The sequence below is a fragment of the Ylistrum balloti genome, unplaced genomic scaffold, assembly GCF_031769215.1.
Source record: "Ylistrum balloti isolate Yb309-2 unplaced genomic scaffold, AGI_CSIRO_Ybal_v1 Utg369782, whole genome shotgun sequence".
Classification (NCBI taxonomy): Eukaryota; Metazoa; Mollusca; class Bivalvia; order Pectinida; family Pectinidae; genus Ylistrum; species Ylistrum balloti.
Genome location: NW_026781970.1, coordinates 498,450 through 513,798, shown reverse-complemented (window position 1 = coordinate 513,798; position 15,349 = coordinate 498,450). Strand labels below are relative to the sequence as shown.

Genomic DNA, 15,349 nt, shown 5'->3' with positions numbered 1-15,349 from the left:
TTTTTTCCAAGCATACAATTAGATTATCTTTCCAAACGAAACATTTTTAAGACTGAGACGATATGCTGCCATTTTCGCATCATGTGTTGGCGTCAAGAACCGATTCGTTTTCTTTTAGGTCATGACCTCAAAGAAAAAATAAGATACTATCTTACACATTATCATGTTGATTAATCTCTCATCAAATGCCTTCAAAATATAGGATAATAAAACAAATCATTCGTTTTTACGAACATTTCTGTTGATAAAAACAAAGGAATATTCGTTACCAATTGAATTATCACAGCACAGTGCATATATGTATATATGATGAATTTTACATCACACTCCACTTTGAATCACGCTACAGTCTTGCCTAACGTTATGGACTACCCCGAAGAACTGCTTTTGTCTCCTATCAAATTAATAATACCATTGAATGGCATTGCTAGATAACGTTTCAAGAACGGTCTGAATTTTCTATTCAGCACAAAATAAATAGTAGGATTGATGATTGTTGACAGCTTTGCGATGAGAATAGAAGAAAGAGTTAATCTGATGGGAACCTCTTCTTTGTTACCGTAAGCCGTCCAAAGACTGAACACCGCATATGGAGTCCACGTCATCACAAATGCAACACACATTGTAAACGTAAGCTGAAATAGAAAAAAATTGATAAAAGTAATGTGTGCATTTTAATTGAATATCAGGAAATATCAGCTTTTGTTTTTATTTGATAGGTAGTGTCTCGGAACCATGTTGAGATGATTGCAGTTCGATATTACTCCTCAACGAGAATATAAACTCTTATCTTACTTAATGATACCATGTCCATTTTCATAAAATCTCTCTTTCAAATGTAATTGCACGAAAAAACGACACAAGAGAATTCACAACAGACAAAACATATTATATCAAAGACACTGAATTAAAACAAAACAATTAGCACATGTATATCGATAAACACTCATGTACATACCTTTATCAAGCTTCCTTCTAGCTTTCTATTTGCACTTTTTCTATTAGGCCGATGAGCGGTCCATTTTTGAAGATTATCTGAACTTCTTTTTAAAAATAATAGCACACGTCCATAGCAAATAGTCATTATAACGACAGGCATAATGATGCACATGACTAGCATAACCGTCACGAATGAGCGACTTCCGGACCAGTTCAATGTGCAGGAAGTCCCATGGGGCTCAACTCCATATTCTCCCCATCCCAAAAACGGAGGGAGAGACCAAATACACGCATATATGTAAGTAAAAAACACCAGAACAGACGTGTGGTTTGTCAAATGCACGCCTGAAATCAAATAGGAAAAAGATTTCAACATTCGTGTAAAATAAGTAAAATATATGACCCAACCAAAACCAATTCCGTATATTTTCTGAAAAAAATTTACTGATAAAATGCCGAGTGCTGCTTTTTCTTAATAAACTCTTGTTTTATAGGTTGAAGTATTGAAGATGATGCGGGTAATATAGACACATATTAGACGATCGATTTGCAACTTATAGCCAAATCACATTTTGATGCTCATCTGTTATATCAAAGACCTGGAACGCTTGATTCATTTCTGTGAATAAGCAAGAAAATACTAAAGGAGTTTTCATATAACTGTTCTGTGTGTTACAAATTGTTCAGACGATGAAACGTATTTTCACCTACTAATTGGATAAGGTTTTGATTGGTAATCAAACATTAGATACAGAGATTAATGCATCATTTGGATTAAAATGATTTATCAGAATACATCAGAAACATGACTTGGAAAATTGAAAGAAAGCATATTCTATAGCATGCCAATATGAACTATTAATGCATAGGTATACAATATCTTATATTACTACAATTCAAACTCATTATCACGAAATTCAATGGACCGTGAAAATTATTTCGGCTCAAACAGAGTGTATTTACGGTTGAACAAAGCAGTGCTCCGATAGGGTATACATGCTACAATCGGTATAATTTTATGTACTATTTGGAATGGCAGTAAGTGAAAAGAAAAATATTTCTATTTTCCACTTTCATTGTCAACTATCTTTGTACTCACTTCTTTCCTTGTACACTCCCCTTACTGACAAAGTACATACGTGAAAATGTAGATCAGAATTATGTTTTACGGAATGACAATAACACGACACTAATATTTGCTTTTGATACGCTACAAGAAACGATGTATGAAGCTACAGATCGTATTAACATGGCTTTACGATAAGTAAAAATATATATATAAAAGGCGGCACTGGAAAGTTTTTAACTCTTATAGAAAACACTATAAAAGCACTACTGAGACTCGGCCAGTGTCCATGAGCTACCAGTGTCCGTAAATTTCTCAAGATTTTTCATGTGCAATTTCCCGTTTATCCTGGTATCAAAATGGTAAGACGTCGTTAAAAAATGGGTAGATTTAACAAGTCATGCAGACTTATAGACTCTATCAATGAAAAACATATTTCCAGCACTGCATTGTCCATGTACTGAATCTAGCAAAGTACCTGTTTACAGTCCTATAGAACACAAGCACAACAATTTGTTTCTCTCGGAACTGTGGGGATAAAATTTCGTCAAAAATTTTGTACTGGTTTGACGGTTTCGTTTTTATCATTCCTAAAGATGCACACAACCAAGCCCGCTTGTGTAAACGTGCTAACTGTTTAACGTATAGGTAAGTCACTAATCTTGGATGGTGACACTAATTAAGAAGGTAACGTTTAATTGGATAATGAAACTGGTACTAAATTATCAGAGACCAAATTTGTGTGTATATAGACCTATATGCCGTAATTAGCCGTGTGTTACGCAGAGGTGACATTCTACTCTGTGTCGGTATTGGTCGATTTCTCCGGAAGAGGTGCCGATGTTTTGACGGAAAATAATTTCGAGACAACGAATACGTTTTCCCTTGCTTTACAATTAAAAGGACTAAAAAATCACTTCGACTCAAACGAAATTTCGATTCAATGAAATTCGATTCATTCAAACTTTACTAACAAAGATCTAGAAGGGAAAAATCGGGACTTGGAAATTATAACCACTCAAATGGAATTTCGACATCAGCGATTTCGAGACAACGAGTTTCAACTGTATATCGTATATAGATGTATTATAGTATAATTGTCTAATATTTCGTCGCCATTAATGTGCAATTATTATATCATAAAGTAAGTTGTCCAGTAATAGAGGAAATCACGATAACTTCATCATCATTTCATAGAGAGAAATTTATCTCATTCAGAATGATTAGTATTCTAAATATTGTTATTTTTTCGAGGATGATATTTTCGCTATTTTGCTGTAATGATGATAAATAATGTTATCGCAAAAGTATAATCAGTAGAGTAATATATACGTGTTTATTATACCTTACATATACAACGTGAAATTATATTAGTATATTAATTTTTTAATCGTTTTAAAAGGACATAGCGAAAATGTTGACCAATCAAAATGGCCAGTTATACAGTAATATTGTATTTGTCTTTAAAAGTTCGACATGATAAACCGTAGCTGTACTCACTTTTCTGCATTTCACAAACACTCATGTAGCGAACGAAACTCATCATTGCTAAAGTTGATATGCTGACAGTTCCACAAAAGAACCCAAGGAACCCGTAAACGTAACAGCCTGCAAAACGGAAGTAAAAAATGTAAAATTAGACGACAGGGGACTTTGTGTTTTATATATGTGAAATAGCAGACAATCTTTACAGCACCATTGAAACAGTTACAACTAAAAGTGGAATATGGGTATTATCATTTTAACATGTACAAGCTTAACAAAAAGTGTAAGGTGTTATAATGTGTAAAAAAAAATCTTTAAATGGACTTCATCTTTCTTCTCAACATATGGCAAAGATATAGATCGTATCTTAATGTCATTAACCTCCCCGGAAAATAAAACCAGATAGTTTTCTTTACATTCAAAACAATAAAATGCACACTATCCGCAGATTACCCAACAAAGTTTTGGGTTGTTTTAAGTAGTATTAAACATTAAATGGCCATATATGACCACACAGATATCATTTCGTGGAAATATTTTTTTGCCACATTGAATGTAGCTTTCAAAATGTTAGTTTAACCATTTACCATGTCATATACAGGGTGATCCATAACGTCTGCGACCATTTCAGATACCAATAGCAATTATAAACTGTTCAACCGTGTTTAATGAAAATTATCCGTTTAACATAGATACAAAACGTTTTGACAGAAATACAATACATAGTGTTATCTCCACTCTTATATAATTCATAACTGATTGGAAATGTTCTCTAAAATCACACAATATCTTCATGTGATGTCCTCTCTGCGAATTGACAACGTTGAACCTTTTCTTTAAATGTTTGATTGCGTCCTTGCAGATTTCAATCGTAATTCTGTGCACTTGATATCTTGCAAGCCTTTAGCCCTGGGACTGTACACTCTGTCCTTCAAATTACCTCAAAGAAAAAGAGTCCAGTTGGTTCAGATCCGGTAGGTGAGCAGGCCATATATTATTTGTCCGGTATGTTTTCTGAAGCCAAGTTAACACTACTCCTGATGTGTATGGCGTTGCTCCATCTTGTTGAAACCAAACACATTCAACATAAATACCTCGCTTTCTTATTTCGGGAAGTTTTTTAACATGTTTAAATACCGTCCATTGTTTACCAATGACGTTTCACCTTGGTCCAATTACACCGACCGAACAGAGCACACACATGGCTTTCACTTTGTCATCATACGGAAGCTTCTCTTTCTAATAGTCAGGGTTTTTCTTTCCCCATACACGGCAATTCTACTTGTCAAGTTGTAAATTTAAATGAAAGTGAGGTTCATCTGCAAACCATAAGTTATCGGTGACATCCATGTTGTCAGTCATCCAATGAGCAAACTGTAGTCCCATTGTAACATCTATATACATCATCGACAGCTTTAAGTCAAACCATAACATAGCAGATCCCATATTTTCAATGTCATCTAGCGCTTTTCCAACTGACCTCACTGGATTTTCATATAAGATTTTCTGAACAGCTTCAATGTTCTCGGAGCACCTGCCAGTCTGTGGACGTCCTTGGCTTTTGTGTCTTTTGTCTTCCACAGATACCGTCTTTCTTTACCAATATATATATTCGTTGTTTTCATAGTTTCGCATCCGATTGGTTCTTCTTCTGCATAGTACGGACCACTGCTGCTTGCGAATAATTTTCGAAATAAAGTTGACTATCTTTCCAGCCCTCTGGGTTTGTAATGCCATTTTGAAAAAAAAACAATACAATCAGATGACATCATAACTTACGTCATATATGACGACATAACGTTATGACGATGTTTATATTTTCCGTATTTGTCATCTTACACAAAACAATTGAGATATCAGGTTACAATAATACCTTACGGAATTATATATCTTAAGGTATCAAAAAACATTAATTGGTCACAGTGCTATGGATTACCCTGTACTACAATCTTTTTATTGCCTAGCAACACAGTATAGATACATGAGTTTCAATAAATATAAAATTCGTAAATGCAAATTTAACAATTAGTAATGGCAGTTTATTACAACAACCATGCTGGTACATCTTTTCTCTTTTTGTGTGCGTGTATGCATTCTGTTGGTGATCGATTGTTAAAACTTTTTTCATACCATATATACCGAACTGCCACTCGTGTCGTAAAGATGACGTCACTACCAGAGGAAAACCAAAGAGAGGCAGAAACAGATCGCAGATTGCAAGGTTCACAATGAAGTAGTCGATAGCTTTCAAAGTGTTACGTTTCTTGAAGCAAACAAATAACACCATCAAATTCAGGAAGATTGAAGTTGCACCTGAAATGAAAATGAAAAAATACATGCATACGACATACTATAAATTGAATACAGTAATGCCATATTTTGGGCAATAATTTTCAAAATGAAACTTTTGCATTCTACAAAATGTAACTTTTGTGTTTTTGGATACCGGTAGTGTTTGCTAAGTAACGAAATACGCGTGATTGTCTTAAGCTGTATGACACATTTTCATTCAAACGAATATTGGGACGGCTTAGAATACAGACGTTCTTTTGAAATAGATCAATAAGGAAAATAATTAATTTTATCTAATGGTGGTATGTACACCGTTTTACTTCAATTGTCACATTCATTAGGATCAATTTTGTTTTTTGTTTTTTTTTTTTTTTTCTATTTGGCATGATAGGTGTCAAGGACTTTTTATCATACCATCATTGACGTGTCCTAGAAAAAAGTTGTTAGAAGATGCTAGATTTATTGGCTATACTGTGTCGGAATGTATAACATTGATCTGTAATATTTATTTATGTGTCTTCTGTACAATCCTTATAATCGATTCTGAAACGAAATATATTTTATGGCCCATAGCGAACAACTATGTTATTTGTCACATCTCGCGCGTGCGACTATCCGAGGGCTCTCGGGAAGTCAAGGCCATATGAAAATCAAACTGCTTCAAAAATGATCAGATTCTACAGGATGGGTCTGAAAACGTGTTATCTATAATCGTTGTGATTCCGAGCGCATCTTCAGAATTCCTTTTAGGTTATTGGGTCCGAATATATCTCCTGCATCGCAAAGCGGTTGAACTGTTCCCGACATACTTCCAAATAATATTTTTTCTTTTACGTAATATCGTTTTTGGTTCTCGGTGTAAATCACATCACATAAATTTACAGAATTTGTTGTTCTGCAGAAAGGGCGTGAGAAAAAACTACTTTTTCATTGTGTGATCGTAAGAGGTCTAAATTAGGGATATTTTCATTTTTTCTGCTTTCTGGACTACCAGGTATTGATGGTGTCTTTCTTAACACTTCCTAACTTTTGGTCTATAGTGGAGGATTCGCCTACAAGACAGCTTTTGGTTCTGTCCTCTAGATATACCAGTCTCTAAAACAATAGTGGTTTACACCCCTTGCTCGATACTTCGGTAGTGTAACTATTGGTTGCATGTTGTCAGTATCATTGGACCGTGCGTTGCGTCCTGCTGGGTGTGTTCGGAAGCAATAGTGCTGCTCTATTCCAAAAAAGGCATTCATGGACGTATTTATGTCTTCTACTAACACATGCACTAACTTCGCTCACATATGAATTCCCTCCTTACACGGATACGTTTTGATTGGACGTTACACAACATGATCTATTGCTTAGATTCCATCAATGTTATCCCTAAATCAAGTTCCATTTCCCTGAATTATGTCCGTGTTTGTATACCAAAGGTTATTCCTTTGGTTTTCATTTTATCTGCCTTATTCGTTACGTATACTTTGAATTCATAGGATGAACTTTGTTTTGACACTCTCCTTCGGGTAAGACTTAATAGCCTTGCGTTTTTCAATTGTATACTGGCTGAACAAACGCTAAACCCCGTTTACCTTAATGTTATGTGACAAATATGAGTATCAAGGTGCACCCAATGATACTATCAACATTATAAAAGGTATTGATTTAATTATAGTCGAATCAAGATCAATATGAACATCCAATAAAACAAATACATTGCAGGTTTTTTCCTCTTGTGTATAGTAAAGAAGAAAGAAATGAAGAACAAGAGCGGATCCATTGTCGTATTGTTGATAAGGTAAGGTTTAATCAGCCTTTAATGGTTACAGGGTATAACACCTCATTAGCAATAAATACATTAAAACATGACCATCATTACAATGCAAAAAGATATGATTGAAGGAAAACCGCTGATAAACAACTATAATTATATTTTGTTGTTGCTTACGCAAAATTCAGCCTTCTGATTCGTCGAGCTTTTTCTTTTCATTTCTCGATAAGAAATCTAGCTCCACCCACTTGATAATGATTGATAGACTCAATAGCAAGTGGCCACCTTGCAATGGGTATGTCATAATTCCATTTTGTATGCATGACATATCTTTCTACGCATGCACGTGGTGTGTTGAATGCTGTCAATCGATGGTGTTGAAAAAGAAACGGACTATAACATCATAAAATATTAAAATATGTACATACAAAATAAACGACGAATGAATAACGGATTCGACAGGGGAAAATATGTTATTCTATATTATCTGCTTTAACTTCGTGCTGAAATCAAAACATCACCAATAGACTTTAAAGACGTCATCGGTTTGTAAATCTTATGTCCAACTGACAGTTATGAAATGCATTTGACTTTGAAGCCGAAAATGATTTTCTGTACGGCGAGTAAGATGAGAATCTAGCAAACATCGGCGAAACCTTATCCGTTGTATCAACAGCAAGTTAGGTATATACTTCCAGAGCCCCTCCGTCCACTATCTTACACTACTTTTCCGTTTGCAATGTGGCCAGACCATTCATGACTGGATTTTGAATTATTGCAAGTGACGCGAATTAGCTGTCAATGACGTCATGTTATAAACCTAATTGAAATCATGAATGCTCAGTGGTGTGTCATTTCGCTACTTGCATGCATTCGATCTGTAAAATCTTTTCTTTTTTCTCTCTCTACCAGCATGAAACTAGAAATATTTCAATCAAAGCTTAAATGTAAGGATATCATGTGACGATCTTCCCAAATACATAATTTTCAACATGATTTTTATCGGCACACACCCGCAGCTTTTGCCACTGTAGCAGTGCGCACCCGCAGACTCAGTCACTATACTGGTACAAAGCCACTGACTCTGTCACTTTATTGGTACCAACACACAGACTCTGTCCCTTTACCGGTTCAAATTCACTGGCTATGTCTCTATACCGATACAAACCCAATGGTTCTGTCTCTATACCGGTACAAAGCCACTGGTTCTGTCCCTCTCCTGGTACATACCCACTGGTTCTGTCCCTCTCCCGGTGCAAACCCACTGACTCTGTGTCTATACCTGTACAAACCCACTGGCTCTGTGTCTATGCCAGTACAAAGCCACTGGCTCTGTGTCTATACCGGATCAAAGCCACTGGTTCTGTGTCTTTACCGGTACAAAACCACTGGTTCTGTGTCTATACCGGTACAAAGCCACTGGTTCTGTGTCTATACCGGTACAAAGTCACTGGCTCTGTGTTCGGTACAAGGCCACTTGCTCTGTCTCTATACCGGAACAAAGCCACTGGTGTTGTGTCTATACCGGTACAAAGCCACTGGTTCTGTGTCTATACCGGTACAAAGCCACTGGTTCTGTGTCTATACCGGTACAAAGTCACTGGCTCTGTGTCCGGTACAAGGCCACTTGCTCTGTCTCTATACCGGAACAAAGCCACTGGTGTTGTGTCTATACCGGTACAAAGCCACTGGTTCTGTGTCTATACCGGTACAAAGCCACTGGTTCTGTGTCTATACCGGTACAAAGTCACTGGCTCTGTGTCCGGTACAAGGCCACTTGCTCTGTCTCTATACCGGAACAAAGCCACTGGTGTTGTGTCTATACCGGTACAAAGTCACTGGTTCAGTGTCTATACCGGTACAAACCCACTGGTTCTGTGTCTATACCTATACCAGTACAAAGCCACTGGTTCTGTGTCCGGTACAAGGCCACTTGCTCTGTCTCTATACCGGAACAAAGCCACTGGTGTTGTGTCTATACCGGTACAAAGCCACTGGTTCTGTGTCTATACCGGTACAAACCCACTGGTTCTGTCGTCTATACCGGTACAAAGCCACTGACTCTGTGTCTATACCAGTACAAAGCCACTGGTTCTGTGTCTATACCAGTTTAAAGTCACTGGCTCTGTGTCCGGTACAAAGCCACTGGCTCTGTTGCGAGAGATGGATCTTAGTCATCAATATGTTTTCATTTGAAAGCATTTTATTTCTCTTTTGCAATAGGAAATTGTGTTCGATATTCAATTATATGGATATCAATTTTATTGTGTTTCAATAGATTTTAGATACATAATCTGAACAAGATATCCGTTGCTGTTTTCGTTAGTGGAAAACACAAACCTTTGTGGAATACTCGGTATTATTGTAATGATTGTACAATTAAAGTTTCAGAAGTTGTATATTTTTGGGTAAAATATTTTCGTTCAATCTATTCCGATCAAGGATTATGATTTTTTTAAAGACAGTATTCTCTTCGATTAATATTCTTATTTGTTGTGATATAAACACATTCATTCTATAGAAAATAAAAGACAAATTACCAAGCGCCAAACCATCGATCCTCATCCCACATGCTGGGCTACCATTGACCTTAATTTGGTTTTCATTAATATGATTGCAATGCCCTGTAACACGTACGGAGATTCCATATCACAACTGCACGTGATAACCTCAGCGTTGTAGAATTTAGTTGTTTGTCGTTTCCATGCCAGCGCGTGCTTTTTAGTCGTAAGACCTATCTAATTGCTGCGTTTGTTGCCTACAAACAGTCTGGTTATTTTACTTGCATTATATGTTATGTAATATGATATTGCTGCAGAAATTTGTCGAGTCGCAGCCAGATTTGTTCGAAAAACGAACGTGACATTTTACAAAGTTTGGTTTGGTTTATTCTTGTTATTGCTTTAGATAAATGTACGTTTTATTAACAGCCAAGGTTATTGAAGGACTGGCAGGTTTGGATGGTGGATGAAAGCCGGCGTTTCCGGGGAAAAACCACCAACCTGCGGTTAGCGCTTGGCGAATCCCTCATGTAGGTCACGAACCCGCAACTCTTACGAGTAGGGTTAGGGATAAAGACGATCACACGCCAAAGGACGTCGGTACAGTTTTTCCATATCTGTTACATTTTCATTTTTTTATTTCTAAAAGTCTATTAGTGTTAATGTAATTGCAGTGAAGCCCATATCTGTTTTTATGTTCTAGTGTATTGAAAACTAATGAAAATTGCATTTCAGCAAAAGTCACGTACAAGACAAATCCAGACAATATACTTTCATTTGAGATAAATAAACGTCTCCCATTTTTTTCCCAAGAGGAGATGCAAATGGAATTCTCGTGACCTTGGATGATTTTCCCTCTGACTTTTGCAGTAAATAGTCCAGTAGTTGAACAATCTGGTAAATTGGATTGACGCATTGACATTACATCTGGTTGATAATTTAGGAAAATCCCCGTGAAACACTAATCCGACCTGTAAAACACTGGTGATGATCCAATTCTATCCTACAAGGTATCTTTGTTTAGAGAGACAAAAAGAGGAATACAACTGAAGCTGCCGAATTCATCACTCAAATAATGTAAACCCGATCACTTGGTACTGATTTCATACAACGTCTTACAATCTTAACATAACCTCATTTTAATTGTCTGTCTACACATGCTGACTTGACATGATTCTTTTGGAAACTGGCTGAAAAGGTAATGGGTCACCTACTTGGTAACGAATATTTTTTTTTCTTTTAGTAGTCCAGTTCTCAGGAGCTCTTCCATCCGCGCTAAAAGCCAGACTTATATAGAATGTAAAAATCTTTATCATTAAGACATTGAAAGGTTGGATAACTTACCCTATACAGTGTCAACCTTTGTGTGAACATCACAAACATTCTCGGTCAAAAAATATAACGTTTTCGATGTTTCTCCCGCTCGGGCGTATCATAACAAATTCTTTCTTGGTCATCCCAAGGGCATTGCATTATCACAGTAAAAATGATCAAATCGGAATATACTAGTAACATAGTATGACAGAGTCGTTGCGATAAATGACCTTAATTTGAAAGCATAGACATTTGCAAGTCAAGAACTAATCTTGAATATATGTAATAAGAATCATACGTCATAACTGGCTAAATGAATAAACCCGATTTAAAAGCTGTGAAAATAGAATGGTCATTTCAGTTTATTTATTTTCTCAAATTCAATCATTACGCAGTGTTCTGTCAAGAGAATATTTTTGCTATAATACTTCAGAATTCAATTTATCATTTTGCGAGAAAATACTTCTCAAAGTGATATGTTGAAATAAAACTATGACATTTAGAATTATCTTAATCGAATGTGATACTGCTTTTCCGGAAGTAAAATATTTCTGACAAACTGAATAATGAGGTATTTTGTCGAATATTAAGTATTGCATTGACAGCATCATTCAGATAATTCATCGATCCTATCTTCCGCGCTTTTACAATACAACACTATCTTTACGTAGAATAATTGATAGTTAAATAGCCCAAAGAAGTCGTTAGTTTACACAATAGGAAGTCATGTTTTAAGTACAGACGAAAGTCGGGGATATCCCACACCTATTCACAGAAAACCGACGATTGATGATTGACGGATAGTGACATTGACAGATAGTGACATTGACAGTGCCAATGGCTGCTATCACATGATCTGTTATTTCTGATACACAGAGCTCCACAGTCCACAAGTAAAAGTGTATATGCAATATTTGAGAAGAGTTTTATGTTGAACAGAATTTAACTTTTTTAAGCTAAATCAAACTCAAATGACTACTTTTCTTTACATGAAAGAAACCGTATGCACCTCAATATTTTGAGGTGGAGAGCATTCCAGTCAAATCCTATACGATAATAATATATTTGATAATTGCAAGCTCATTAATATAAATCAAATATAATTCCTAGCATTCATTCATGGTATGAGTTCTAAAGAATCAAATGATTATGGGTCTCCTCTACCGCACCAAATGCTAAAATGAATTAAAACATGGAATGCAGGTCAAAACGTGAACAAAGTCAACCACCATTTACCATAAACGGTTACAGATCGATGACTATGATCTTTCATGCAGGTTACTCCAACAATAACTTTTCTCATATTTGATTTTCAATCAGTAGAATATCTTGTGTAAATTTCGAGTGCGAATTGGTATATTGGTTATGCAACATATTGTTGAATCGAGAACGCAACATATATCGTTGTATTGAGAACGCAATATATCGTTGTATTGAGAACGCAATATATCGTTGTATTGAGAACGCATTATATCGTTGTATTGAGAACACAATATATTGTTGAATTGAGAACGTATTCTATCGTTGTATTGAGAACGCAATATATTGTTGAATTGAGAACGCATTATATTGTTGTATTGAGAACGCAATATATCGTTGTATTGAGAACGCAATATATTGTTGAATTGAGAACGCATTCTATCGTTGTATTGAGAACGCAATATATCGTTGTATTGAGAACGCAATATATTGTTGAATTGAGAACGCATTATATCGTTGTATTGAGAACGCAATATATTGTTGAATTGAGAACGCATTATATCGTTGTATTGAGAACACAATATATCGTTGTATTGAGAACGCAATATATCGTTGTATTGAGAACGCAATACATTGTTGAATTGAGAACGCATTCTATCGTTGTATTGAGACAGCATTATATCGTTGTATTGAGAACGCAATATATCGATGTATTGAGAACGCAATATATCGTTGTATTGAGAACGCATTATATCGTTGTTTTGAGACAGCATTCTATCGTTGTATTGAGAACAGTTAGTAGTGTTACGATACTCTCATTTCAGCAGTTTTAGATAATTAACTTTAAGACAACCAGGGAAGTTATAAAGAAAGTATTAATAAGCAGTCCCTTGTAACAGACTGTCGTGAGGTAATCGGAGATTTACCCATTCATCAATATGAAAAATCAATTGATACATAATAAGAATGGTTCTTAGTGTTTTCCCTATAGATAATATCTTTTAGTAAGCTATAGATCTATCCTTTTAGACGGCATTGAAACTTTAATGGACAATGTACAAAAGAATAGAAGAACAAAACACTTTATTATGTTTAGTAAATTTAGTATGGTGCACATTTATAACAAAATAATGATTTAACCGTTCATATGTCTGTTTTGTTCTTCTAAGACACGATGAGTAGAGCGTTAATGTTAAAAATCGAGTGCTATAATCAGATGTAACGTTTAACTTCTTTATTTATACAGATATTAATAAGCTTTTAAATGTATTTTCATATGTATTTCAAATATTGAATGTAGTCAAAAGGCTGGAATCATTTATTCTGTTAAACAAATACTTGATGCCACAGTCTCTTTGTTTGCCTTCGTGTATTATCACAACACCACATTACGGCAGAAAATCACAGACTAATTCTTCGCATTTGTATTATCAAATAAGATCCAATAAAAACAATTAGAAAAATCCAGGCAAAATGCAGTCGATGAATCGGCCCAGAAGGAAAATACGGAAAAGAATTTCACAAAATAAATAGGTAATAAAAGACAATCTGAAAATGTCAAACGTAGTGAAAGTTATGAAACCCTGTTTATAAACTATTGGGGAAGAAGTATGATGGTACGATTTGGACATGTACAGTAAAAATAATCAATTGATAGTCACGGGGGAAGCAAATCAAGCAAATTAAAGCACCCCCTTTCATTAATATTTGCTGTTAATAGGTTTGCTGTTGACATTTATCAATACTCTCTTTGACAAAGAGTAAAATTCTGAAACAGCACATTTATCAAACATTTACGGATGTATAACACGCACAAAATGTATCTGTAGTTTTAGCAGCAAGACATATTTTGAAATTCTTTGAGCCCTGTTAAATTGACTTAAATTTTTTTCTATCATTCAAATTTTAAATAATAAGATATTTCACACATGTAAATGTTATTTTGAATCAAAGGATTGAGGACGCGCAAATTTGATTAATTAGCTGTCAGAGATTCAAACAGACTTAGGTCTAGTTAGTACATTTTAAGGTGTACTTTTGAACACGTTTAATGCTAATAGATATTGATATTTTAAAAAGCAATAAATACCTACCAACAACTCCCAGGTAGAGAGCAACAAGGGTATCCTCCACAGGAGATAATTTCGAATAAAAAATATTCAATTTCACAATATCTTTCTTGTGCATATGTGGCACCACATCATAGGATGTGTTATAGCCGAGTTTGGAATCATTCACATAATATTCCTCGTAAAGTGGTATCTCTGTACAAAACCATGGTCTATCCATCGCTCTCAAAGCCATTCACTGTGGAGTGCGCTTTCTGTCCTAAACATGCTGCTCTCTAGTCAGATACCATTGTCGCGTAGAACTGTTGTACCGTACGATCTAATTCCAATACCTCAGCGACCGGCTGAAGAAGTAGGCCCAACTTGTCACACAATGTGGGTGACAGGCTTCAAACTGCTCACTGCAACATGTTTATATTCATATATTAACAAATTTATATGGTCAAAGAAAGTTGCAGGTATTATAAGTTTATCTTTATTATACCTTTCAACTTGGTATTATCTTAACCTAATGTCAACCGATTGACAAACTTGACCGTTTTAACCATAATCCAGTGACGTATAGTGTGCTGTGAAACACTGAGGCACGCCTATTTACGCGACGACTAGCTAGGCGGTCAATCGTGGCTGCTACACGTGCCAGTTTGTCGCGTGGCACAAACGTCAGCTCGTCAGATAAAAGGCAATGTAATGTTCGAAAGTATTTTTTCATCAGAATCACGAA

General features: G+C 35.6%; 1 protein-coding gene across 1 annotated transcript; it reads right to left on the bottom strand.

Annotated features, from left to right (window-relative positions):
* Positions 1-368: 368 nt before the first annotated feature.
* LOC132544167 (opsin-5-like) lies at positions 369-14,845 on the bottom strand. The gene is made up of 5 exons (XM_060207739.1): positions 14,650-14,845; positions 5,621-5,803; positions 3,506-3,613; positions 959-1,284; positions 369-635 (listed from the first exon to the last, which is right to left on the bottom strand). Exons 1-5 carry the CDS (start codon positions 14,843-14,845, stop codon positions 369-371), a joined length of 1,080 nt encoding a protein of 359 aa, XP_060063722.1.
* Between the last annotated feature and the right edge of the window lie 504 nt (positions 14,846-15,349).

What these genes read in the sequence shown, in the direction of transcription:
- LOC132544167 (XM_060207739.1), bottom strand. Translation starts at nt 14,845, where the DNA reads ATGGATAGACCATGGTTTTGTACAGAGATACCACTTTACGAGGAATAT. An exon ending in TCTCTACCTGGGAGTTGTTG is followed by an intron (nt 5,804 to 14,649) that starts GTAGGTATTTAT and finishes TTTTCATTTCAG; the next exon opens with GTGCAACTTCAATCTTCCTG. An exon ending in TAGAAGGAAGCTTGATAAAG is followed by an intron (nt 636 to 958) that starts GTATGTACATGA and finishes TTTCTATTTCAG; the next exon opens with CTTACGTTTACAATGTGTGT.